At 36.9% G+C, this 26621-nt stretch overlaps 1 protein-coding gene across 3 annotated transcripts in view; it reads right to left on the bottom strand.

The window, feature by feature from the left end:
- LOC136864398 (PHD finger protein 23A) overlaps positions 1 to 25858 on the bottom strand; it is a 147188-nt gene extending 121330 nt beyond the window's left edge. For all 3 annotated transcript variants that reach the window (XM_067141342.2, XM_067141339.2, XM_067141340.2), the window contains exons 1-3: positions 25702 to 25858; positions 18760 to 18800; positions 2569 to 2670 (exon numbers count right to left, since the gene is read on the bottom strand). In XM_067141342.2, coding sequence (XP_066997443.2) covers positions 2569 to 2670; positions 18760 to 18800; positions 25702 to 25738 — 180 coding nt within the window. In that variant the 5' untranslated portion in view covers positions 25739 to 25858. The remainder of the gene's footprint in view (positions 1 to 2568; positions 2671 to 18759; positions 18801 to 25701) is intronic.
- Between the last annotated feature and the right edge of the window lie 763 nt (positions 25859 to 26621).

Here is a 26621-nt window from a genome sequence, read left to right as displayed (position 1 = left end):
AAGTGAACATAGATGGAGAACGGTTAGGGAATGTAGAACAGTTTACATATCTGGGTAGCACTATTAATGGAAGTAATGAAATCAAGCCTGAAATTAATAACAGACTAAGGTACAACATTTTATCATCAAGTCAGAGAGCTTTTATGGGATGACAAAGTACCCAAGAGAACGAAATTAACATTATATAAACAGTATTTCATACCCATTGTAACATACGGACTAGAAACCCTAGTAACTAATAAGAGACAAGATGGTAAGATACAAGCAGTAGAAATGAAATTTTTAAGATCAGTTAAAAAAACAAAACAAGAAGAGAGAGAATTCAAAATATTAAAATCAGAAAAGAGCTAAATATAGAACCATTAGTACAGAAGATACACTAAGCAAGACTGAGATGGTTCGGACATGTAAAAAGAATGGGATAGGAACGGGTAGCAAGAAGGGAATTAGAAAGAAGGGAAAGAGACCAGTTGGAAGACCGAGAAGAAGGTGGATGGATCAGATTTGGAAGGACACCAGAGAAGCTGGACTGGATGTGCCGGAAGTAATGGAGCAGGAAAAGTGGAAGGACAGAAAGGAGTGGAGGAGGCTCATTAACCACATCCGGGCGACTGGAGTGGGACATCGATGATGATGATAATGATACATATGAAATCTATTACACTGATGTTAACTAGACAATGAAGGAATACTGAGCATCATTATTTGTATTGAATTTTCAGAAGTGATCCTTCTGATAGGCTCACATGCAGGCTCAAATTTAGATTAAATCATTAATATAACATAATAAATATAGCATAGATATAATTATGCTTATGCAACACCAATAGTCATACTTTCATTAAGTCATGTGTATATGGTATCTTAACATGTGAATTGATGTAATTAAGTATACGAAAACACTGCTAAACACGATGCAGGGTTAGTTTGACAGAAATCCTTATGCTCATGTCACTCAAGCAGTAACATCATTGTCATTAACAACATTAGGTAGAGTTTTATCCACTATATGAATAATGTAAAATATTTCAATCCATTATATGAATAAGGTAACATACTTCATCAGGCACAGGGCATTCCAGATTATAAGTTAGAAATTAGAACCTACTATATCACTAGCCTTGTCTCAAACTCTAGCAGTAATGAACCATTAGTACAGAAGATACACAAAGCAAGACTGAGATGGTTCGGACATGTAAAAAGAATGGGATAGGAACGGGTAGCAAGAAGGGAATTGGAAAGAAGGGAAAGAGACCAGACTGTCTACGTAGCAGGTTAAATTCTGGTCATTCTTGACAAATATGTGATATTACAAAAGGTTAGTAGTATATATCTACATAAAACTTGCATAGTTCCATAACTATAGAACGTAAGATGTATGGCTCAAGTAGGTAAATGAATGTGCTTTCATCACTTTAATTCAAAGAATGGTTTCCACGACATGATTTAAATAAGGGTTGAACCACAGAGTGTGATGAGAATGCAATCCAATCATTATTCCAGAAAGCAGTACTGAAACCGTTATATGCATGGCATATAAACTCTAGCAAGTACTCATTACATAACTTAAATGTAGTATTAATCAGCTCTATACTCTGACGAATTAACTCAAGTTATGGACAACTTAATTGATTAATTAACTCCAAAAAAGTGGCCTGAAGGGATTTATGTTTATTCAAATAGACTGCAAGACACAGAGTTTGTAGAAAAAATGTAGCAATCTATTTCCAGTTGGTAGCACTGAAGAGAGATTTGGTGTCCTCGACATGAATTAAAATAAGAGAAAGTTTGACGGAAACATACCGAACATCTATAAAATTCCTCACGGAGTCTATCAAACCGTGCATTTGTACAAAACCTGATTAAAAGCAATGAATATTTTATTAATTAACTAACACCACTAATTCAACAACTCGCTGCATAGTATTTTAACTCCAAAATAATCATCCTCAGACTTATTTCACCTACACGAACAAAACTGCAACACTAGTAAATTTATTATAACATTCAGCATCCATCTATCACTTCCAAAGTTAGTGGCATTAATTGAAAGTATCCATTTACACAAAGAAATTTTTAAAATATTACATCAAACTGAATAGTGTTTTCTTAGGATCTGTTACGAGTTCATCCCTCTCTTCAAAGAAGCAGCCTTTTTTATATTTCCAATCATTTCTACCTTATGCCACACTTTAGAAGATGCTACCTACACCTCAGACAAATATGTACGTTTCAACTTCATATTCATTTGCAATTATTCATTTCATGAACATGCTATTTCCTACTGGCAAAATTTCTTGCTCTTGCCTAATGGATTAGATTGGATGAATTATCTGATGATATCACAGTTATACAAATTACATCAAATTGTGTAGATGTAAATGCAGACAGTAATATTAAAAATAAGCATAGCAATCTTGCTGTTTTACACAATTGTTGATACAGTGACAGTCGTGGAACCTCCAGTTTTATGTGGAATCCAAACAACTTGAACGAGGCATTTCATAAATCCCACATGCAGTGGCTGGGTTCTGAACCAAAATAAGAAAAATATCAGCAATAACTTACCTCTTGCTTGTGCAAACCATATTTTTCGTATTCCAAAATGAAGGTACAAAATAAATAAAAATCCTCAGCAGTTCGAGGCCTCTTTGATGAGGATGCCAGGACCTGCAACAAATTAGTGTAATTCTATAACAAGCCTCTTTTAAAAAAATAAAAACTGATAAATACGATTTATTACCACTTTAGTTTTGATTTGCAACTGTTACTAGGCATACACAGCAAAATTATACAGCAAAGATAAATACACACATTCACTTTACAGCAGTCATATTCTACAAATACTTCCACATAAAAGCCACCCAATTATTTCTTGGATGGAATGGAGGATAGGTTACCAAGGAAATTAATGGACTCTGCCATGAAGGGTAGGAGTACAGGGAGACCTAGGCAACTGGTTAGGCACATTTTCAAATGATTTAATAAGACTTTTTTGTGATATCTGAAGCCATCTCTTTTTAGTTTCAACTCAGTTAGTTTATAACTTGAGACTGCCATAACTAATTTCAAAGAAATAAATTTATAAACTACCTGAAAAAAGAAACAACTTAATGAAAGCAGAAAAACATGTTTCGTTTTTGGAAGATCATCAGATTATCATATCACACACAAAAATATATAAACATTCATGTTTATTTCAGTTAAAATACTTAAAAACTTGAAACATATCTTAATTATGTCCTCACTTCTCTCCATTCCAGCATATAATGCAAGTTGCTGCAATACAGGTACTCAGTCAATGGTGTGAGTCCAGTTGGTTAGTCAGTTCAATAGACTTCCTCCAGGCCACGCCCCCCCATCATGGCTTGGTCAGTGACTCGCAGTACTTATTTTCTACGTTTTATTTTTTGTTCTACTTTATCATAATTGTCGTTGTTACAATCATATTAAAATTGTATTGTAAAAAATGCAGGGGTTCATAAGAAGCATTTAATGGGCTGCCTATTATATCAGTAATTTTCCATTATGTCATTTTCCACTTATGCTAACGCTTTGGAACTGTACATGCAGTTTTATTATCATCATCATCATCATTATTATTAATATTATTATTATAATCATCATCATCATGATAATTTTAGTTCTATTATTAATTTTCTTTCTTATGGTGCGGAACTTTAGTTTTGCCTGGCCTATGCGTGCAGCACTGTGGGTTGTTACCTGACATTTGACTTTGTTCAAATATCGCTACCATTTTCATTGTTGTTACATTATTATCGTAATTTAAAAAACAGTTTTTGAAAACTGTTTAGGGGTTATATAATGAGCTTTTAATGGGCTGGCTAGTTTTCTTTTAAATCCTCTGCCATCTCATTTTCATTTACGTGAACACTTTTCATGGAACTATAATTGTAGTTTTATTATTATTGTGCATTCGGGATTGAAATTTATAAATTTTATAAATTTATTTATTCAAAACTAGTTTCAGCAGACTGTACAACCTAACAGTCCTAAATTAATGATAAGAGGTGTGGAACTAAATGAGGCCACATAGCTAGCAGGCATAAGACCCCTGTCAAAACGCGAAGTTGCTGACTGAACACTGAAATGCTTAAGAATCTGTAATGAAGTATGTATAAACATATGTAGGGCCTATGATAATCCAATTAATTTGATGTAGAAGGATAGTAGCTTTAGATATCTTTGATTGCCTTAGGAGCATAAAAACTACTATAGTTCGAAACCCTGTTATAAAAATGAGAGGCATACATTGCATGACTAATGTTATTGTGTGTGTCAGAGAGCGGTGAATGCACGTTAAGTCTTTATTTAAAAAAAATAGAAACCCACATTGCTAAATACAATGGACAAAACTTCTCAATGATTTAAGGAGGCAGCCAAGCAGTTTTCTTACTCTGCTGGAAATTTCCCATCCATTCTATATTATGCAGTATATAAGAGCAAGAAAAGATTGCTATAAAGATCATGAACATTCCACATTTTTAAGGATGCCCAAAGCCAATTAATCATACTAACACTAAAGCTAATTTGAAGATAAACTCTTTCCAAAAGGTCCTATTTCCGACAATACACTTACCAAGTTTGCCAGTTCTGGTGAGTAATATCGATGAGTAATCCTGCTGTGGCAGTAGAGTGCACCACCGATCCCCTCCGCTTATAACTGCAATTACTTGCGGACGACCAGAGCACAGAGTAGTGCAAGACACAAGCTCACGAGTACTATACCTATTTTTAATCTGTACTTATCAAATTTGTGTCTATATTTCCTCTGCTTGTTGTGTTTTTAGATAGTGTAAAGTAATATGTGTGGTGTTAGTTTGATATTTACTCCCACTATTAGATGGTATTCATGTTTTCAGAATATTTAAAGGAATTTAAAGACATTTTTACAGAAATTTTTACCACAAATGCCACGAAAACCATCTGATGCATGGAATTTATTTGAAATTACTGATGATAAAAAAATCAGCAAAATTAAAATTTTGCGGACGCATTTATGCGACGGGTGGTGGCATACCATATTTGTGGGATTCAAGAGGAATCACAAGGATGAAATGAGCAGTTTGACTTCTCCAGCAGAAACCAACATTGCTATAATGTATTCAGCAAAAGAGCTATGTTGTGAGAAAGGGTCACTGAAAATAGAAGGGTGAAATACTTTTACACTGTCATACCAATAACACGTTTAAATGTGCCACTACAGTACATTCACTTGATACAACCGGGTGATGTCACAACAACTGCTCCGTCCCCGCCACTACCTCTTACCTTACTGAATGTGTATATTCCTTGCCTGGTTGCAGCCTACATCTGAATTTATCCATATCTATGTGGGAAAGGGTTGTAGTAAAGAATGATTTTGAAATCCCTAGAGAATGGAGCATAAAAATTCTCCCCATTATATTTTTCTTTCAAAGTTGAATGTTCATTTTTTTTTACTATTCTTGATTTCATATTTGCTCCCCACCATGTGTAAATTTTGAGTTCAGGATCCTTGTGATCATTTGCAATAGGTGAACTTTATAACAGATAAATAAAATTTTCTTCCTCTTCATGCTAGTTGTAGTCTATCTTTCACTTCCATACAATACCATACTTCACACAAAGAGCCTTCAAAATCTTCAAGGCCTCTTTTCATTTCAGCAGTCAGCATGTTATGTCTTCCTTACTTTAACAATCATTTATTCTACTACCTAAGCAGCAGAAGTCATCATTTTCATCTAACCTAATATCTCCTGCATCACTAGACTATATTAGACTACATTCCAATACAAAAAAAGGCACTGGGAAAAATAATACCAGTAATAAATAGTTGCAGGGTTACCCTAATCAATGAACAATGCTTATTAACATACACAATAGGGTTAGTTATCATCAGAGAAAATGCTCAGAACATCCCGGATAATGCAAGAGATACAAGGCTGCAGAGTAAGATCTAACTGAATTGTATACCTCAATAATACTCAAAAATACTGAAAGCAACCTCAATGATGATAAAAAAGATAATTAAACACACCTTTTCTTACAATTTCCTTTGCACTGCACTGACACAGATAGGGTTTATAGTGACAACGGGATAAAAAGATGGCTACGAGTGGGGAGAAAGCATCTGTGGCCTTAATGAACGTACAGCCCAACATATGCCTGGTGTGAAAATGGGAAACCACCACGGAAAACCATCTTCAGGGCTGCCAACAAGGGGGCTTGAACCTACCATCTCCCGAATGCAGGTTGGCAACTACGTGACCCCAACCGCGCAGATCTATGGGTGAAAAAAAAAAAGTAAGTCCATCATCGGGAACTTCGACTTTCCATATAAGTAACAACTCTAATTATGTTCCTGCAGATCATATTTACAAGACAAGGCCACTCAAACAAATCAACATGAAATCATCATATGAGATGGTGGAAATAACGGACTTTGTACTTTGGAGTATTCTCGCCTGCCCCAAATGCAGAAGTTTCTGAATTATTTAAATCATATCTATAACATTGGTATTCTGCTTTTAGTGTTAATTTATGTCACATGTTCCACGTAAATCAAGGATGTGTTTCGTTTCGTATAATACTGACCCTACTGCCCTGATAAAAACATGGTCCTTAAAATTATTCTGAAATTTTCGATATCCTTATCCAAAGAATTTGTTTAAAGATGCAATGTTGAAAAAATTACAAAAAATGTTTTTAAAATGTCTGGGCATTTATGGGTTACTACACATGTACTAGTGCTGCACAAGCAAAAAAGAAAACATGTTATTCAAGACCCAAAACAATTCAGATGCAACAACATTACTGCCTTCAATCATCATTTACAACCTATCCTGTGTTGAAGCTCAAACAGCTATTCCACAGTATGTACATTTTGTCAGTAATCACGTAATTAAGAAAGGGGGTTGGGTTGTTCACGAGATTTATAAGCTGACTAATAAAGCTAGAATTCTATTAACAGTGCCATAAATAACTTTGCAATCATTTCCGAAAGTCAATCTTTCAGAATTATTGGTGATGATTCCAAATGAATATAAATCTAAAATCTAAGAGAAAAATTGTATTTAAGAATGAAAATGACAGTTCAGATGCTTCACAGACCTTGATCAACTAGCTGTATCCTTCCCCAGGACAGGATAGAGCTGCAGAGAGTCTACTAATTTCCTGTCCACCAACAAGAAGTTCTAAATATCTTTATATCTGACAAGTCCTCAATTGAATCAATATGTTTCATCATTAACTTGAGTAGTTCATTAAAATTACTTTGGTTTAATTATAGGGAGTGTAAAAATTAATGATGTCTTCCTTTAGTGATTCTAATTCAGAAGTTGTAGTAAAAAAAACGAAAGGGGGTAGTAAATGAAGATAAATATCAGAAATATTATTCGAAATGCAAGGGTGAAAGGTATTGCTTACAAGTCATATAAAGGTAAAGATATTCCTGGAAGGGTTCAAGATTCATATGTGTGCAAATGCGCCAGCAAATGTTATTCCGGAGTCACAGAAGAAACTAAGAGTGAATTATAGACTTACTTTTATTCCATGGAAAGTAAAAAAATATAGAAGATACATATTTACAGAGCCTGATTGAGAAGAGAGTGTGTAAACGGAAGCGAACAACGCCAAAACTGCGAGAAACAGAAGAGGAAGGTGAAGCAGGTCCTAGCAAAGCTATTCCGGATTCTGGACATAAGGAGAAGAGCCACTTCCTTACTTACCATATGAAAATAGATGGGAAAATCTAACATGGCATTACTGCAAATAGAGTTCACAAGCTTTGTAATATACTTGTTGCTAGGATCAGTCCTAAAGATCAAAGAGGGATGAACCAAAGTGGTGAGATGTGTGTAATGATTCATAATTACATTTCCAAATTTGAAGTTAAAGAGAGTCACTATGGTGGGAGACCGAAGTATTATTTAGATGCGAGACTCAATGTGAAGATTATACATGGGATGTTCATGAATGATCACCTTGAATATGTAAATAAGGTTAAGTACAGTTTCTACAGAAAATAATTCTTAGAAAACTTTGATTATACATTTGGCAGACCACAAGTAGATGTGTGCAGCAAATTGGAAATTTTGCAGTAAAGATGTTAGATACTCTAAATGACAATTCCAAAAGGAGTGTGACTGCAGAAATTATTATTCATCGTAGACGTGCCAAAAAGTTCTACACTACATTGAAAGCAGCATCTCAAAATGATGAGGATGATACTGCAGCCCTAGCCTTCGATTGTATGCAAAATCAACCTCTTCCACTAATCCCTGTACAAGAAGTGTTTTACTTCTGCAAACTATGGGTCAACATATTCTGTATCCACAACTTAAAAAATAATTCAGCAAAACTTTATGCATACCATGAGGGACAGGCTCATAAATCTCCTGATGAAGGGTGCACCTTCTTATTGGATCACCTAGCAAATGAACTACCCCATACTGTGAAGAAACTTGCTTTTTAGTGATGAATCTGCAGGCCAAAACAAAAACAACACAGTTGTACGATTTTTATTATGTTTATGTGACAAGGGTAGGTTTGAATCAATCAAGAAATTTTTCCTTGTTCACTGTGATCGTGACTTTGGTAGCATCAAATGGGTTATTTGAAGGGTAGATAGGATCTACACTCCCGAACAGTATGGTGAACTTGTTAAACGAGCTAGTGTTAGTAACAGGTTCAGCATTCGTGAAGTAGTCACCAATGATATTCTGTCATTCAAAGACTGGTGGCAGGCTTTCTATAACCTCAAATGAGTTGTCTGGACGAGGAGTGCCCAAGGAAATTAGAGTGCCTTTCAAGATCTCTCCATTCAAGGAATTTTCTTACAATTGTCATAAGAAAGGGAAGATAGTTACCAATGCATTTATTAATGGACTGTGTCAAAATACCATCAGCTTTACAAAAAAAAACAGCTAGTGCACCTTCTCTTCTTAGGAAGAAAGCATACCCCGAAGGAAAAGTCTACATTAATAAAAACAAGATAGAGGACCTAAAGAAGCTGGAAATGTACTCTCGTGGCTATGAATGGTTTTACAGTCATATTCTCAATTGGTCAACTGACAAAGAACTGGTTCGTGCCATTGCCTCAGATGAAATGAAATGTCGTATGGCATTTTTTAGTGCCGGGATATCCCAGGACGGGTTCGGCTTGCCGGGTGCAGGTCTTTCTATTTGACGGCCGCAGGCGACCTGCGCATCGTGATGAAGATGAAATGATGATGAAGACAACACCCACACCCAGCCCCCGGGCCGTACGAATTAACCAATTAAGGTTAAAATCCCCGACCCGGCCGGGAATCGAACCCGGGACCCTCTGAAAATGATTTTGTTGAGTCTCATTTCATTTCCTCCTGTCTCCTGGTACTCTTGAACTTCAAAGATGAGCTAATAAATGTGTAATGGGGTTACAGAATCAATTCCACGAACACAGGTAAGCTCACTGCATACCAAATACCACTGGACTGGGCCAGGATCGAACCTGCCAAGTTGGGGTCAGAAGGCCAGCGCCTTTGTCTATTTTCTTATTTTCTTTTCCTCTCCTTCACTCTTAACTGGTTTAAACATTTGTGATGCAATTAACTGTTGTTTACTAAACAATTATTTTCTGGACTATAATCAGAAATCATCCGAGGGATTTAATAATGTGAAAGAGATGAAAATCAGCACCAAAAAAAACTTGAACTCCAGGCTTCTGCTGAGCAACACCGTGCTTGATTATTTCCTCACCATTGCTGAATTCTGCTGAACACTTACAGTCTATTTCACGTGGAGAAACATTGCACGTAGTCTGGAGGTTGACTGAAACTGAATGACAAAAATGCTCTGTACCCCTTGCTGGTTAAATTCAGATTCCTAAAATTTGATTGCCAGAAATGTATTGCACATTTTTTTTTCTTTAATTTAATAATACGGTAATATTATTGGCTTTACATCCCACTAACAACTTTTACGGTTTTTGGAGAAGGTGAGGTGCTGGAATTTAGTTCTGCAGGAGTTCATTTATGAGCTAGTGAACCTACTGACACGAGGCTGAAGCATTTGACCCCCTTCAAATATCCACTGGACTGGGCCAGGATCGAACCTGCCAAGTTGGGTTCAGGAGGCCAGCACATTTTTTATTTTCTTGGGATCATTTTTCTTTAATAAAATGTCTATATTCACCCTTTGACTTAAACACACTCGATAAAACTGCAAGACAGGAATTTATCTTGTTGAAAAGTGAAAAATTATACTTCCACACTGCCATTGATATTCCTTGCCAAAATATACCGAAAGAAATTTTCTGGCTATACAGCCTAACATTTAAAAAAATTCAATACCTGCTAGTAATCACATGGGCAGCAATCATTTTTCTGAGCGCTAACTGTTGTTTCAGCGTAGGCCGTTTGGAGAGCTAGTAGTATTTGCAGTCTGTTTTAGCGCTGAGTGTCCGGTATTGGTGTTATGAAGTATTTGCTTCAAGCAGAAGGGGTAGAATTTTAATCAAGTTCCCCTCACCAGAGTTTGTCAGTTGATGAAGTAGGATAATGAAAATCCAGAGCCTGTTTCCAGTTTCAAACAGGTTAGGAATGGACTGAACGAAGCTCCCATCTAGCGGCGAGGATAGGAACTGTGCCGGCAGCCGAAGTCTGTCGCACTCCTCTTTGGCAATTATTAATGACCGACAGATGAAATAAAATTATACTGGAGAGTTGCTGGAATGAAACAGGAGAGGAAAACCGGAATACCTGGAGAAAAACCCGCCTCCTTTACTTTGTCCAGCATAAATCTCATATGGAGTAAATAGGATTTAAACCAAGGAACACAGCGGTGAGAGACCGGCACGCTGCTGCCTGAGCCACGGAGGGACATAAAATATGAAAACAAATTACATAAATTGAAAGTATACATTTCAGTATTAATTATTGTAGTAATTCCTTGCTGTGGTTTTGCATTAATGACACTGAACCTTTCAATGTAGTATAAGTGTATCGGATATTAAAATTCGATTAATTTTGTACAATTTAAAGGATTCATCTAAAACTTTTGGGAACAGCTCCTCTGGCACCCATCATTTATCCTTACAACATTGATACTCTCACTAACACCTATTTTTCCTTCAGGCAGGGAACTGCAAGCCTATATACATCTTTTTCTTCTCTGGATTAACTCTATGTGACTGCTCAGCATTGTCCTCAAACCATACTCTCGGATCAAATACAACAGCACATTTTTTCTTTCAACTGCAATACACAACCTCCTGTAGCAAAACCAATGCACCTCCAAAACAGATTCCTATAATCCATTAGCTATCATCTTCCTGACCAAGTGATGACTGGCATTCCTTAGAAGTTCTCCACGATGACAAGATCCCAGAACATGTGCAAGGGTTTCAAACTCGTTGCACTGTCTACGACAGGATCCATCCTGGGATTTGCCTCAATGAACTCGTACAAGGTATTGTATTTACTAGCATCCTGATAGCAGCTCGCCATTCTAAGGAAGTGAGGCATCTTTTGTCAAACAACCATTGACTGCCAGATGTATATTTTTTGATATGGTTCTACCACTTATCCTTTTTTTTTTTTTGGGGGGGGGGGGAGTTCGCACTATTTCTTATTTTAAAACTCTTCAGTTCTTCACAGGCTACTTGGACCTTAAAGATATGCGGGTTCATTATGCAGTTCTAATTTAAGCAAACAATCTAATCTCTCATTGTTGAGCAGTCTTGTGGCAGTCACATGAAGATTTCTGGTTTAAAGTATGGTGCAGTAATTAATGTGTTTTCAGTGACAACAGGAAAGGAAATGGCCAAGAGTACGAGAGCAAGGCTATGGTCTTCATTATGGTAGCATTTGAGCATGTGACTAACAATTTATGGTGTAGAATTACTGGTATATTAAAGAACACTAGTCACTGCAAGATACTAACTCTTGTCAATATTGAAGACCACAAGCAGTTCAAGGAGCATAAAATACATAGAAGTATAGAAGAACTAAGGAGACAAAGCAAATGTACAATCTTCAAATATTTAAAGTAAGGGAGTGAAAGACTGGAGAAGATAGCATAGTGGAAATTTAAAAAAATATTTTTAAAAAGGGACTGAAAATGCTAAATTCAAACACAAAGGCTTGCAGACAAAGTTGGAACAAGGCCAGAATGTACCAGCACATACATGACACCACACTTGAGGGAGCTGCCAGGATACTTTGGTGTTTCGGGAGGGAAGAAACTAAAATTGGTAAACAGTACTACCCATATACTTTCTTACTTCTTCACTCTCCTTCTCCTGCCGCCTTCATTCCACCTGTCCCCTATTATCCTAATTTACAATTATTTATATCAAATATATTTGCATTTTACACAAATGTAACTTACCCGTTATAAATTCCTGACGGTGGGTCAACTTGAACTACCAATCACAAAGACTGTAGTCACGTAGCCTGTCACATAATAATAATTTTGTGTGGCTATTTCTAGCCGAGTACAGCCCTTGTAAGGCAGACCCTCCGATGAGGGTGGGCGGCATCTGCCATGTGTAGGTAACTGCGTGTAATTGTGGTGGAGGATAGTGTTATATGTGGTGTTGCAGGGATGTTGGGGACAGCACAAACATCCAGCCCCTGAGCCAATGGAATTAACCATTGAAGGTTAAAATCCCCGACCCGGCCGGGAATCAAACCCAGGACCCTCTGAACCGAAGGTTAGTACGCTGACTATTCAGCCAACAAGTCGGACAACATGTCACATGGCAAGTGAAGATTTAAAAGTCGTATATATAGACTATGCAGATACATATTACAGTGTACCATTAAGACAGATGGCATGGCAAGTAATTTGAATTTACCATGAAAGATGTCACTGTCATATGCGACTGAACTGCTATCAACGTAACTTTGAGAAACTATGAAAAGTACATGAAACCCAAAACATGAGTTTCATTACAACACATTCCTCCTATTAAAAAAAAAAAAAAATTTTTTTTAAAAAGAAGAGGACCTTGTAGCTTATCCACCTTCATTTCAGCCAAATCCAGACGTGGCCAAATTATTAGAATAAAAGTTATATTTCTATCTTTATGTAAATTATCAACCTTCATAGCCTAATCCATGAACTCGTTTGGTGGTAAAGTTACCACTTGGGATATCCCTGTCCGCACTACGGTATCTTTTTATTCATATTATTCATATAGTGGCTACAGTGAGAACCACGTTAATTTCACTATTCAGATAGTTTGGTGTCATTTTTGTTACTGCTGAAGTTCTGTTGTTTATCATCTATATCTGCATATTGTTGCTGTATGGAAGTAAATAATGTGACCTATTGTTAAGAATGTGCATTCTGTAAGTTAACATGCATTATTGATACTATTTACAAGTCGAGCTGATATTCTATAAGAGTGCTTCTAGAGAAATGAACAATTTTGAGGTTATGGGGAGACAAAAGGACCTCTTGCCATTGTCAGAGAGCTACTTGTTGAGCAACTTTATTCACAGCAATATATAGCTTCCGGATTGAAACTATCACAGCAAAATCTCTAAGCAGAATTAAAAAATGTGAAGATAAATGGAAAATAAAATGTCAACATGTTGGAAACTGTGGGCGAAAGAAAAAACTAACCCGAAGGAGTAAGTGAAAACTTTTGTCAGTAAACAATCGCAAGGCTACTAGTTCAGATTTATGTAAAAAATTAGAAGAGTATGGGTCATTGTTAACAGCTAAGACTGTGAGACAAGAGCTGTTTAATGCTGCAAATAAAGCAAGACAACCTCAAAGAACAGCTAAGATTACTCCCGCTATGGCAAAGACTCCAGAGATGACTGAAAAAAAAGACAAGTCCATGACAACTACTGTAATTCCTAAATTATCATTCATTATTCCATTTTTAATCCTAGACAATCTCATAAAAACCCTTTACAAAGACTAGCTCTGTTACTGTTCTTTTATCACAAGTTTGAATGAATGACAAAGTAGGGAGTGATTTTAACAAATAAAAGCAAGAAAAACTGCACTTTATCACTAGATGGGTATTGAATTTAGAAATCTACAAATCCTCTGCAATGATGACATAGAACTGTTCAAAATTAACATGCAGGTCATGGGAAGGAAAACCAGCAATAAATTTCCTGGAGAAAAGGGGATCAGTGAATTTATGAATAGAGTGCAATAGGTCAATGTTTCGCTTCTATACAGCACTAACTCGGACGTTTTCAGCTATGGCAGGAAGGAAAATGGTTAAGAGCAGGAAGACAATTGCTATGACCTTACTTAAGGTAATCTTAAGTGTGTGATTGCAGCCGATTATGGTGTATAGTTCTTTACTGTAATCTGTAGGAAGTATAGTACGCGCACCTTTTCTTGAGCCCTGGTTCCCATTCGTTACTATGGAGATTCGGGCTCAAGAAAAGGTGCGCGTACTATACTGGGTTGTTTCTCATGTGCCAACCTACGGACATGATCTTTTGCATCTAAACACCCTAAAAAGCAAACCCTAATGTATAACTCCTAGGTTCATCAGTATGCCAAAACTAATTTTGAATATATTAATTTATATACCATTCGAAAAAAAAAAAAACCTATGGTAACATAATTATACCTGAAAAAGAAACAACTTAATTAAAATTTTAAACTTAGGCCTAGTTAAAAAAATGTTACTAAAATTTGATTAAGTTGTTCCTTTTTAATCAGCAGACTGAAGAATGTAACAATTATAAATTAACCACCAAAAGAAAAAAAAAACTTGTAACCCTAAGCACAAGAGAACTTGAATGGAGGTGGACGAATAACTAACTGTCCACAATATTTAATGTGAAAATAAAATTTTGTAATCACCAAACTCACAAAGTAAAAACCCGTTAATGTTTGTCACAAAAACAAAATATATTAGAATGAGAAGAGAAGTATTTCAATTTGGCCTTCAGAGAACACAGCCCAAAAGGCTTCATCATAGACCCAACTGTATGGTTTGAACACCACAAAGGCCAACCAGAAAGGCCTAATAAATTAATGTTTTTAGCTTTACACCCCACTAACTACTTCTACAGTTTTTGAAGACGCCGAGGTGCTGGAATTTAGTCCTGCAGCAGTTCTTTTACATGCCAGTAAATCTGCCAACACAAAGCTGAGGTATCTGAGCACTTTCAAATACCACCAGACTGAGCCAGGATCGAACCTGTCAAGTTGGGGTCAAAAGACCAGCACCTCAGCCACATGAGCCACCCAGCCTGGCCCACAAATGAACTGTTAAGGTGCCGATCTACTATGTAACTGAACCTCCTTGATCCAATTTAGTGAGTTAAGGTACTGGATTAATTTACCGTATTAATTAATATCAGATTTAGCCTGCCTGGTAGCCATGATCATGAAAGTGTCAGATCTATATGGTAAGACACTGTGGTTTGCCTGTTCGATGCCTGCAGGTTGAAAAAAATGTCACCATCGGAATGTTGGCTGGGAGGGTAGGAGAGGTGGTGGTATACAACTTTGAATCACTGGGTTGTATGCCAAAAGCCTGGATTCAATTCCAAACCTCTCCACAGTGTTCATATAGAGAGGGCATGACACTGTTGATGGTGAATCATACATCAGATGGCAATGTCTAGCCTTGAGCAGACCCCTTTTTGCTATTCAACAGAAGGCAACAGAATCTCCAGAATCTACATCATACACACCCGGTTCAATGTCAACATCCATGTTAGCAAGTTCAATGTCCATGGGCACAGTACCTCGAACCATATGCTGATCACTAGATGAGCTACTTGTGGCACGTTTTTCATCTGGAACTTGCAGGGTTAACGGTGCCTGGGGGAATGCAGAAAGTTTAGCTTTATGAATTTCTTCTAACACAACATCAACATTCACTCCTCCATCAGAAAGATTCTTTTGAGGGTATTGATTACAAGTACGGCAGACTTGAAACAATGATCCTGCAGTTCTGCCACAGAATTTGATACTGTGCCATGGTTCATCACTTCCAGGATGTTTTGTATGCATTTGGTGTAGTCCAAAGCATCTTGATTGAATGGATACAGACCACATTTGCAAAATCCATTTTGTATCATACATTTGAGTGCAGTATTTTCCAGAACCTTAGACAGGAATGGACAAAAAGATAGCTTTTGTCAACACCAAATTAACATTTTCTGGACGAATTTGCCACTCTCGAACTGTGTTTTTCCATTGTGACTCACGTCAGCTGGTTGCATTATGTGCGTAGTATTAGGTGGCAGTGCATATAAGATCATGACATTGTTGCTCCAATATTCACTAAGCTCCATTGTTAGATGGGTTCGATGGCCATCTACAAGCAAAAGAACTGGCCTATTTAGCTTGTTTTCATCAATCCATTTGCTGACACCATTTACAATATACTCATAGAATATGTCACTCTTCATACATCCAGATTTGGACCGCCCAAGGAACCATTCTGGTGGCATGCTCTCGACAACATCTTGTGGTGGTCTTACATATGGATATACGACCATGGGTGCAACTGTTTTCCCCACTTGCAGTAAATACTAGCAGAACAGTGATGGTTTCTTTTGTATTTCCTAACTGAAGTTCATAAACATTCTTCCACCCTTTTGGTGCTATGACCTTTCCTGTTTTAGGGCAAAAGCTAAAACTGGCCTCATCACCGTTCATTATTCTGCCGGGATCCAATAGAATTTCTTCACTATTGATGTCCTTCAAATACTCTAAGCTCCCAAAACCATTTTCATAGGGGCCGATGACCTTCGATGTTAGGCCCCTTAAAACAACAAGCATCATCATCAAACCATTTTCATATCACTTCTTCCGTTACTACAGCACGTCCTTTCGTGACACCCTCCAGAACACTGTCTGTAAGAATATAATGCCGCCAACAGAAGGAGGCATACCACTTCTTACCTGGCTGTCTGTCTGTAAATGGATTGAATCTGTTACCTTCCAGTGCTCAGAAGATCATCCCTTTTTCTTGCAAAACAACATTTACTTAACCGAATCAACCAGTCCAACTGCTTTTCCTCATCCTGGCTTAGTACGGTCTCGGGGCCCATTCGCCTTGGTCCTTCCGGAACTCGTCCATGTAATCTGTCTTTTAAAGTTCCTCTGGGAACACCATAATGACGACTAGCTTCTCTGGCGCTTAATTTATGTGGCCGGATTGCAAATAAAGCACCCGTTAAGGCTTGCACTTCGTACTGATGAAATGGCCGTTTCACACCTTTAGATGGAGCCATGCGGAATTCAGCATGTATCCTTATCTGCAAAATAACCATTTATTCTTAAATCATTAGGGGCATGTTATTGATATTAAGCTATTTTATGGGCTTTACGGGATGGCTGACTACTAGATCATGAGACACCAGTAGTCAGCCTTCTTTTCTGCATAGCTGACAGCTGGGTTTTATGCGTTAAAAATAGTGTTCCAGTGCAGGACAATAAGAGTCAAGTTCTAAGCTTTCACAGAATCGAAAATGATCCTTAAACACAATATACGCCACAGCTCCAGTACTCAGCCACCCAGGCTGACTATGAGTACTGGCTTCTATGTTTCAGTTCACTCTCCTATAGTCAGCCCCCTCGAAATACATAAGCCTACATCCCTTAAACATATTTTAAAGGATTAATTGTGTATTTTAGAATATTTCAAAGTACCATAATATGATTCCAACTGCCTGAGAAATGAAATAACAAAATACTGACCTTCACAAAATATCACTAAGCGTTGTGCAATTCAAAACATTGTCAGCCACGATCACCACCTGCTACTGTAGCAACACGTTGGAAAGATGACTACTACATTTTTTTCTGGTAGAGGCCACTATTGGCAAGGGAATCATGACACGGATGGCTGAGTACTGAGGAACTAACATAATGCGCTCGTATTGTCTGGTTTATTATTTTAATAAATACTCCATGATGGCTGAGAATAGGATCACCTACCCTATTACTAGTAGGCAACGAATAACGTTAAGAAGGTAAAAACATTCAACTACTGGGACTCAAACCAACAAATAATGACGTGGCAGCAGAACAGGACGTCACCATAGTGAATATGGCTTCGAAAGATGCTTAACAGAACACTGCTTGCGTTCAAATCATACGTAGTTAGTGGCAACAACTTGCTGGCTCAGGAAATATTTTACAACTCTGTCATAGCTGGATGGGAAGAGATTCAGATTCATCACAATGTGCAGCCATCTTGATTCTTAGAGCAGCGTCCCATATAGGAGCAAAGTCCCAGATAAGAGATTCAACTGCTGCTCCATTTTTGGCATAGCTAAACAGGAGAATATTCTTCGAGATTGCATATAAACGAATGTCACAGGATTCATTTCCAACCCAACTTGCAGATAAATATGCAAACTGCCATATAAATTTAAACCGCACATTCATCTGGCTATCATTGTACAGGTCCCTAAAATCACAAATGGTTCTGACAGATCTTAAATTGCACAGTTTGAGTGAAACTGTACACTTAGGAAATAACAATCAGTTGCATCTCCTGAAAGTAAGACATTTTAAAATGTTGATAAACCACCCTGCTCAATTTCTTATGAGTATTATAGCATCCTACAAACAACTGATTCGGTTGTTTCCTCAACAACCGATTCAGTTGTTCATACTCCATAGTGTCATATTCCATCCCTAAAGAATCACAGGCCTGACTTTCACAACAGATCAATGCTATGCTGATACTGAACTCGCTACATAAGAACATCATATTTCTATACCCACAAATGACAGCAAAAATGAGAAACTTCCAGTCACTGTACTCACCCCATCTTCCTCTACTGCAGATTCCTTTTTCATTTTAGGAGCTGAAACAATACAAAATAAATAAAAATATTTTTCAATATAGGCTATTCCATTGCACATGGAAAAAAACAACTGAAATTACTCTAATTCAAAATGATACCTTGCACACAAATTGGACTCATTAAAGAGAGAAAACAATCTGAAATTAGTCAGTATTAATTGAGAAAGTGAAAAGTAGTTAACTTCAGATTTAAACTGTAAATCATTGGTTCAGATAAAATCAGTGAACAATTACAGTAAAGGACAGCTAAAATTTCTGTTACTTTTCCACATTTGTATGCTATTCCTTCTTATAGGTTCATGAGCAAGAAGACCACCACATTTTACAAATTTGCACTCAAGGCGCCTTTTGAACAAGTAACAGAAGGTATGCCTTGAGTGAGGGAAAATGGTGAAACAAACATCAAATGTGACAGCAATTAAACTGGAGTCCAAAATTTAATATCAGTTTACGTGGAATTCAAACCATGATAAGTGGCTTTTCATTTCAAAAATCCCACAAACCAGCTAGGTTTTAAATCAAGGCCACTTTGGTAAGAAGCAAGTGAGGCTATCACAACCCCAATATCAAAAGAAAGTGAAGTAGCAGTTAGAGAACCTGTAAACAGTCAGTTACTACACACACAAGATAGGATGTGAGCTTTATACATTAGTATCTACTTAAAATCATCTTCTCAACACTATTTTACAGAATAATACACCTTCTGGGCAAAAAAGTGTTTTGTTTTATTTTATTCTTACATAAGTTTATCTGTTGGTTGTTAATGTTTTTAAACTGTATACTGGTACTGAAGTTTTGTTATGCATATTTATCCCCATATAATATGGACATTTTCATACAGCAAGAGTCTGTGCATCTTGTATTTTCATGTATTCTTATTTTTTGTGTTATTTCTGTGATCAGTAACAGACTTTCTACTTAAGTTAATAAAGACTTGCACATAAATTTTCTTCTAAATACTATTTTACTGAATAATATGTCTAATGGAGGACACATTTCATTTTATTCCTAAATAAGTTTATCTGCTGGTTGTTAATGTTTTTAAATAGTGTATCGGCAGCTTTGTTATGCATATAACATGATCATAGAATATAATGTGGACATCATCTTATATTTTAATGTATTCTTATTTCTTGTGTTATAGGCTATATGATCAGTAATAGACTTTCTACTGAAGGTACATACTTAGGACTTGAACACAAATTTTTGAGTTTATGATATAATGAAACAATTTCAATGAAACCGCCCTGTTCCTTTTTCTTTCAACCTACAATCCAGCAGAGGTACAAACTTTGCATCATCCTCAATAGTGTGCCAATGATTGCCTATACATCCAAACTGGAAAACATTACAATTTACAGAAAAGCATTAGGCGTAATTCATCACTGATGTTGTCAATTGGTTTGCAACATGCTAGTCAATCATCTAGAGACATATCTATTATGGTTCATTTTGGTCTGTTCCTAATGGTCCCGGGACAGAAGAAAGAAATAAAATTTTAATCTGGGCTACCAACACAAAAATGAGGCATGCCATTCAATAAATCACAATTTTCACAGGAAGATATAAAAATATGTTAATTCAACACACTTCCAAACAGGCCTCCACTGGGCATTAAAGATGAAACTGTTATGGTACTGAATTCTCTACATTTGACAGCTAGTACTTAAACAACAAAGTTATATTATGTAACAAATTTCAATTCTACAAAAAAAAAAAAATGTTCCATCATTAGAAAATTGTGTCCAATCAAGATATATATAATTATCATTAATAAAACTAAATTGTATAAAATAACCTTGCCAGTGGAATACCGACACCACCACTCTTAAAAATGAAGAGAACTTGAAATTCTAAGCATGAAGATTTAGTCCTATCACAACAAATAAAGATATAAGAAGGTACTTGCATATCATGTAGAGACCATACATGGGGGACTGGGTGTATGTACTGTATATATAGTCTTCATCATCATGACGTGCAGGTCGCCTATGGACGTCATATCAAAAGACCTGAACCTGGTGAACCGAACATGTCCTCAGACACTTTTGGCACTAAAAGCCATACACCATTTCATTTTTGCTTTCAAACCAAAACAATATTTACAAAACGGGCAAAATAAAAAATTGCGAAGCATAGTCTAAAATTCGAAATAGCTTCTGTCTTAAAGAGTCTAGTCTACCGATTCTTTGGTATTTTACATAAAATGTTACAAATAGTCACAATGTTAAGGTGGCAACTGCAAATCACCTTTATGCTAAATCATCAAATGTGCTACTGTTAAGTATGGAAGACTAGCATGCATGGCTGACTCATAACCATATTCCTTCCTATCACCACGCAGTGATGCTATCTAACGATTCATATCTATTAAGTATATACAATTATTTGCTACCATTTGTTGAATGACGGAAAATCATTTTCACATTGCAGACACAACCATGCCTACAATGATATCTAATAATAATAATAATAATAATAATAATAATAATGTTACTTTACTTTTATGGTTTTCAGAGACAGTGATATATACTGTTTTCTGAACAAAGCATACTTCTAAATATTGAACTGTTATGGTAGTGATTTATATCTTTGACATTCTAGAATTGAATTACTTCCAGAATAAATCTTTCATCTCAAAAACTACAGTAATTGCATTTTTTTGCAGTTCATCCTCCTTTAACCATCTGAAGTTCATTATTTTACATTTCGACCTTACCCATCCACTCATTCCAAGTGTCAACTTTCCTGCTTTCAAACATCTTGCTCCATGGCTACATGGTTAGCGTGCTGGCTTTTGATCACAGGGGTCCCGGGTTCAATTCCCGGCAGGGTCGGGAATTTTAACCATCACTGGTTAATTTTGCTGACACGGGGGCTGGGTGTATGTGTATTCTTCATCATCATTTCATCCTCACCACAATGTGCAGGTCACCTACCGGCATCAAATCAAAAGACCTGCACATGGCGAGCCGAACATGTCCTCTGACACTCCCGGCACGCCTTCTTAATATCACCACGCAGTGATGCTATCTAAAAATTCATATCTACTAAGTATATACAATTACTTGCTACCACATGTTTAATGACAGAAAATCATTTTCACATTGCAGACAACCATGCCTACATTAATAACTATTAATAACAATGTTATTTTACTTTTATGATTTTCGAAGAGAGTGATATCTATTCTGAAGCATAGTCTAAAAATCAAAATAGCTTCAGTCTTAAAGAGTCTCCTGAATATAGGCCTATTTATAGAAGCTAACACACATACATTACCATAAAAAAACAAGAAGGAATTTATGGTTACTTTTGTAAATTTCAAAAATGCTTACAACTTGATCGACCAAAATGTCGAATGAAAATCCGAAAGGAATTTGGCTTGGACAACAAAAAAACAGCAATCATTCAACAGACCTTGACAGATACAACTTCCGAAGTGAAGTTCAGAACAGTTTCAGATGACTTTGAAATAAAGACAGGCTTCAAGCATGGAGATGGGCTCCTACCTCTGCTCTTCAACTGTAATCTCAAGAAAGTCATCTACAAATGGCACATGGAAATGAGAAATGAAGGGGTCAGCTAGAGTCAGACTGGGCTGCAGGAAAAAAAAAAACTTCTAATTAACAATTTTCAGACGTGCCAACTTTCAAAAGTCAACATGTTACGACACATTCTTGAAAGAATTTTACTTATTATACATCATAACGTAACTTTCAAGAATATTTAACACATTATACTACTCAATTTACATAATTAATTTACTTATAAAGACCGAAATACTGCCTGTATAAATACTGAAATACTGCAAGTATCTGAGCTTTAAAACACAGCCCTCTTCATAAATTTCTGAACTAGATTAATGCTTAAAGCATTGGCCTTGTTGAACAGGTTTTTAAGGATTTAGTTTTTTCAGAATTCTTTTTGGGAAGTTCTTATCTGAATTGATTTTTTGTCCTTGCAAATATGCTAACAAATAGTCTCACAGTCAGCATTTCTATGTGGAAATGATAAAATAAAAAGCAATACAATAGAGATTCTGTCATATTTAAGAACACCACCAGCTGATTGCTTCTGTCTTGCCAGTGCCCACCGAACATCAATTCTCTCCAGCTACTTAAAGAACGAGGAAACACCTGGGATTTTCAAAAAAGTACAGGAATACTAAATCTGTTCTCAAAATCAGGAGATAAGTCTCTGCGATCAGGAGAGGGGGAGGAAGGACCTAAAATAGGGAGTATCCCGCTTAAATCGGGGGAGTTGGCATGTCTGTGTCTTGCTTTTGCAGATGATCTAGCAATCTTTTCCAACTCTCCACAGCCAGCTACAAAACAAATCAGGAAGCTTAAAACACAGTCGTGTTGGCCGTGCAGTTAAGGGCACGCAGCTGTGAGCTTGCATCTGGGAGATAGCGGATTCGAACCCCACTGTCAGCAGCCCTGAAGATGGTTTTCCGTGGTTTCCCCATTTTCACACCAGGCAAATGCTGGGGCTGTACCTTACTTAAGGTCACAGCCACTTCCTTCCCATTCCCAGCCCTTCCCTAGGACATCATTGCCATAAAACCCATCTCTGTTGGTATGCGGAACAGGGAAAAATCAATCGGATAGGAAAGTTTAAATATCAAGGTGAGTCTATAGAACCCAACATGTCTGAGAAAGAAGTCTTCATGTCACGCGAGAATAAAATTGAAATGACATACCATTTAACCAAGGGTGTGTACAACAAAAGATCAATATCCTTGAACGCCAAGTTCGGACACTACCGCACAGTCATTGGTACGAAGGCACTCTATGCAGCGGAGTGCCTTGCAACTGAACAAAAAAAGGCCTTAGTGAGAAATATGAGATCAAAGAAAGAAACTTTTATTTTTAGAATGTGTTTTACGTCGCAATGACACTGGTGACGACAGGATCGGAAAAGCCTAGGAGTGGGACGGAAGTGGCCTTGGCCTTAATTAAGGTACAGCCCCAGCACTTGCCTGGTGTGAAAATGGGAAACAATGGAAAAACACTCTTCGGGGCTGCCGACAGTGGGGCTAAAACCCACTATCTCCCGGATACAAGCTCACAGCTGTGTGCCCCTGACCACACAGCCAACTCGCCCGGTAAGAAACGTTTCAAGGAAAAACTTGGGCCACATCAAATTCAAAGGTGAATATAGAAGATGGCACAACCACAAGCTCAATTTCCACGTAGAAAAGATAACCAATACGATGTGGAAGAGAGAGGTTGTTTTCTATGGTCACATGACAAGAATGAGCCCTGAAAGGTCAGCCAAGCAGATCTTCTCCTACTTCCAAGACAAAATGACAAAAGGGTCAGTTCAGTGAGGTAGAAAAAGATCTACATGAGGTGGGCAACACACATGTTGATAGACTGGAGCGCAACCCACTTGAGAAGAAACTTCTAGACCGCAAGAGTTTACAAGAAAAGCCGAAGCTAAAAACAGGGAAGGAGTGGACCGAAGAAAGAAAGGAATAACACCACCAATAAAAGTGGGAGTACTAAGCAAATGTCAAAGCCCAGGGAAGGTGACAGTTAAAATGTGGTCCTTAGTTGGCCGAAACTGCATGAATGAATGAATGAATTGTTTAATTACCATACTGGACTGAACTATGATATATACTAGTAATTCTACCCATTTAGGCCTATAAGAACAAAAAAATGTGCTGGAGACACTACGCTGTCTTTTGTTTACCTGATAATTACATCCACTCCTGTTGACATTTCACGAACATTTGAATATTACCATAAATAGGGCCTACATGTAGTACATTGCACAACCGAGTTACTTCAAACTGAAATATGGATAGTATTAACAAACTAGTGTGAGTAAATGTGAGTGATGTTCTCAAATCAGTAATTGAAAGATGTTTTATTGTAATTGCTATTTTAGCAGAAGGGAAGTTAAAAACACAAAAAAAGCAGGAACAGCAGAAAACCTCCAGCTAGCTAGTTTGTAACTTCATCTTCCATGGGCTCCTACCCCCCCCCCCCCCCCATTACAGCAAATTAAAATAGAATATAATTAAAATTCAATATGACACTTTGGACAAAATAAGCCAACATTACAATCAAATTATTTACTGTATTGGAGCTTGAGAGAAATATTGAAAACCACTGCACCAGCTTCCAAGCAAGCTGTCACACTATTACCCACCCACATACCCGGTTGTCCGAACATTTCTACGAACTTCGTGTTAAAAATAGGGTAGAACATTCGCTTCTCGAGCTTCCTATTACATATTCTCAACCTGCATTAAGAAATCAAATAAGAAATATTAAAATGACAACTCAACAGATCTAATAAGCTAGGCCTATCCATTGCCGAAGTTTTACAATATGCAACATCTCATAATTTACACAGATTTCTAATGACTCCAATGTTAAAACACTACTATGTTTGCGAGCACATATATCAAAAGTATTTGACCACACTGCACGATTTAACAACCGAAATATGATACTCAAGTTCCAGGATCAGCAAGTCTCAAAATACTGCTAATGTCCATAATTAAAAGAGTATTATGTCATGACGGCACGGTGTTTCCGACTTAAACTCTATATGCATCTATAAATACGCAGGCTTAAGTCTATTAATCAGAGATTAAAGGAAAATTTCGACGAAAAAAAATCTGCTACTGCATTATGAATGATTTTACTACATGAAACAAGAGCACTGAAATAGGAGAAGATATATTTGCGAACATAAGGCAACAAGCACAATTTACACTTATAATGAAATTAAGGAAAACAACTTCTTTGCAAGTTCTGCAACGAATGAACACTTATTCACACTTATGTCCACTCCTCTGAAAATAGCAAAGCCTACGTACAGCAGTTAATAACAGAAGCACTCGTTTCATTCCTAAATGTTTAAAGAAACTATATTCCTACCTTTAAACACGGTTTCTGTCATTTTCACAACATACATATAAAATATCACGCACGCACTGAGTACATTACTTAACGTCACTTTTCACAAACAAACAACTACCCCCAACAAAAACTACCTCTTACAGCCCTACATGTAGCAGTCCGTCTTCACTTCAACTCCGACTTGCTCAGACTCACTCGGCCAAGCACTCGCACTCAGCAACAAGCGAACGCATTGGGCTCACTGGCATACAACTGACGTCACAGAAAACCTATGGCGCCTGTAATAGTATCTGTCACAGCCATTCCTATCAATAACAAAGCTGCGAATAACCTAGAGGAACCATATCATCCGACAGCAGAAAAACGGAACAATATTCAGGAGAAAATGTTTAATTTTCGCCTTATTTACTAAACTTGAATTGAAATGAGACCAGGCACATAATTACAAGGGAAATATGTACATAATGTTGACGAAGTTGGTGCCTACCACGGATGTCATTAATTCAAATTGTACAGCGTTCTCAAGCGAGACCCAGGAAACGTTAAGAGATTAAAATAATTTAAGATTACAAAGATTCACACTGACATGTTGTGCCAGCAATAATTGCAGTTTACTGAGAGAGTTTCGGTAAAAGCCTAATGTGCCAAGATAAAGTTTCGGGCTCTAAATCAGGAAGATAAAATCAGAAATGTGCATTGTAAACAAAAATTAAGAAATGCGTTTTGTATTCATCACATACTGTTTTTTACTATAAAAAAGGAAAATAAGTATGCACAAAATACATTAAATTTGATAACACTGAACGAATTGAAACTCACACAAGTATTGGCATCAGGCAAAATATTGATCAACGATTGTCAAGATCGGGGTAGCCAAAGGACGATTCCTATTTTTCTCAATGATTTACGAATAATCATTTATTTTTGCTCAACGATAG

This window comes from Anabrus simplex, chromosome 2 (assembly GCF_040414725.1).
Source record: "Anabrus simplex isolate iqAnaSimp1 chromosome 2, ASM4041472v1, whole genome shotgun sequence".
Classification (NCBI taxonomy): domain Eukaryota; kingdom Metazoa; phylum Arthropoda; class Insecta; order Orthoptera; family Tettigoniidae; genus Anabrus; species Anabrus simplex.
Note: the sequence above shows the minus strand (reverse complement) of the source record. Positions and strands in the feature narration are given on the sequence as shown.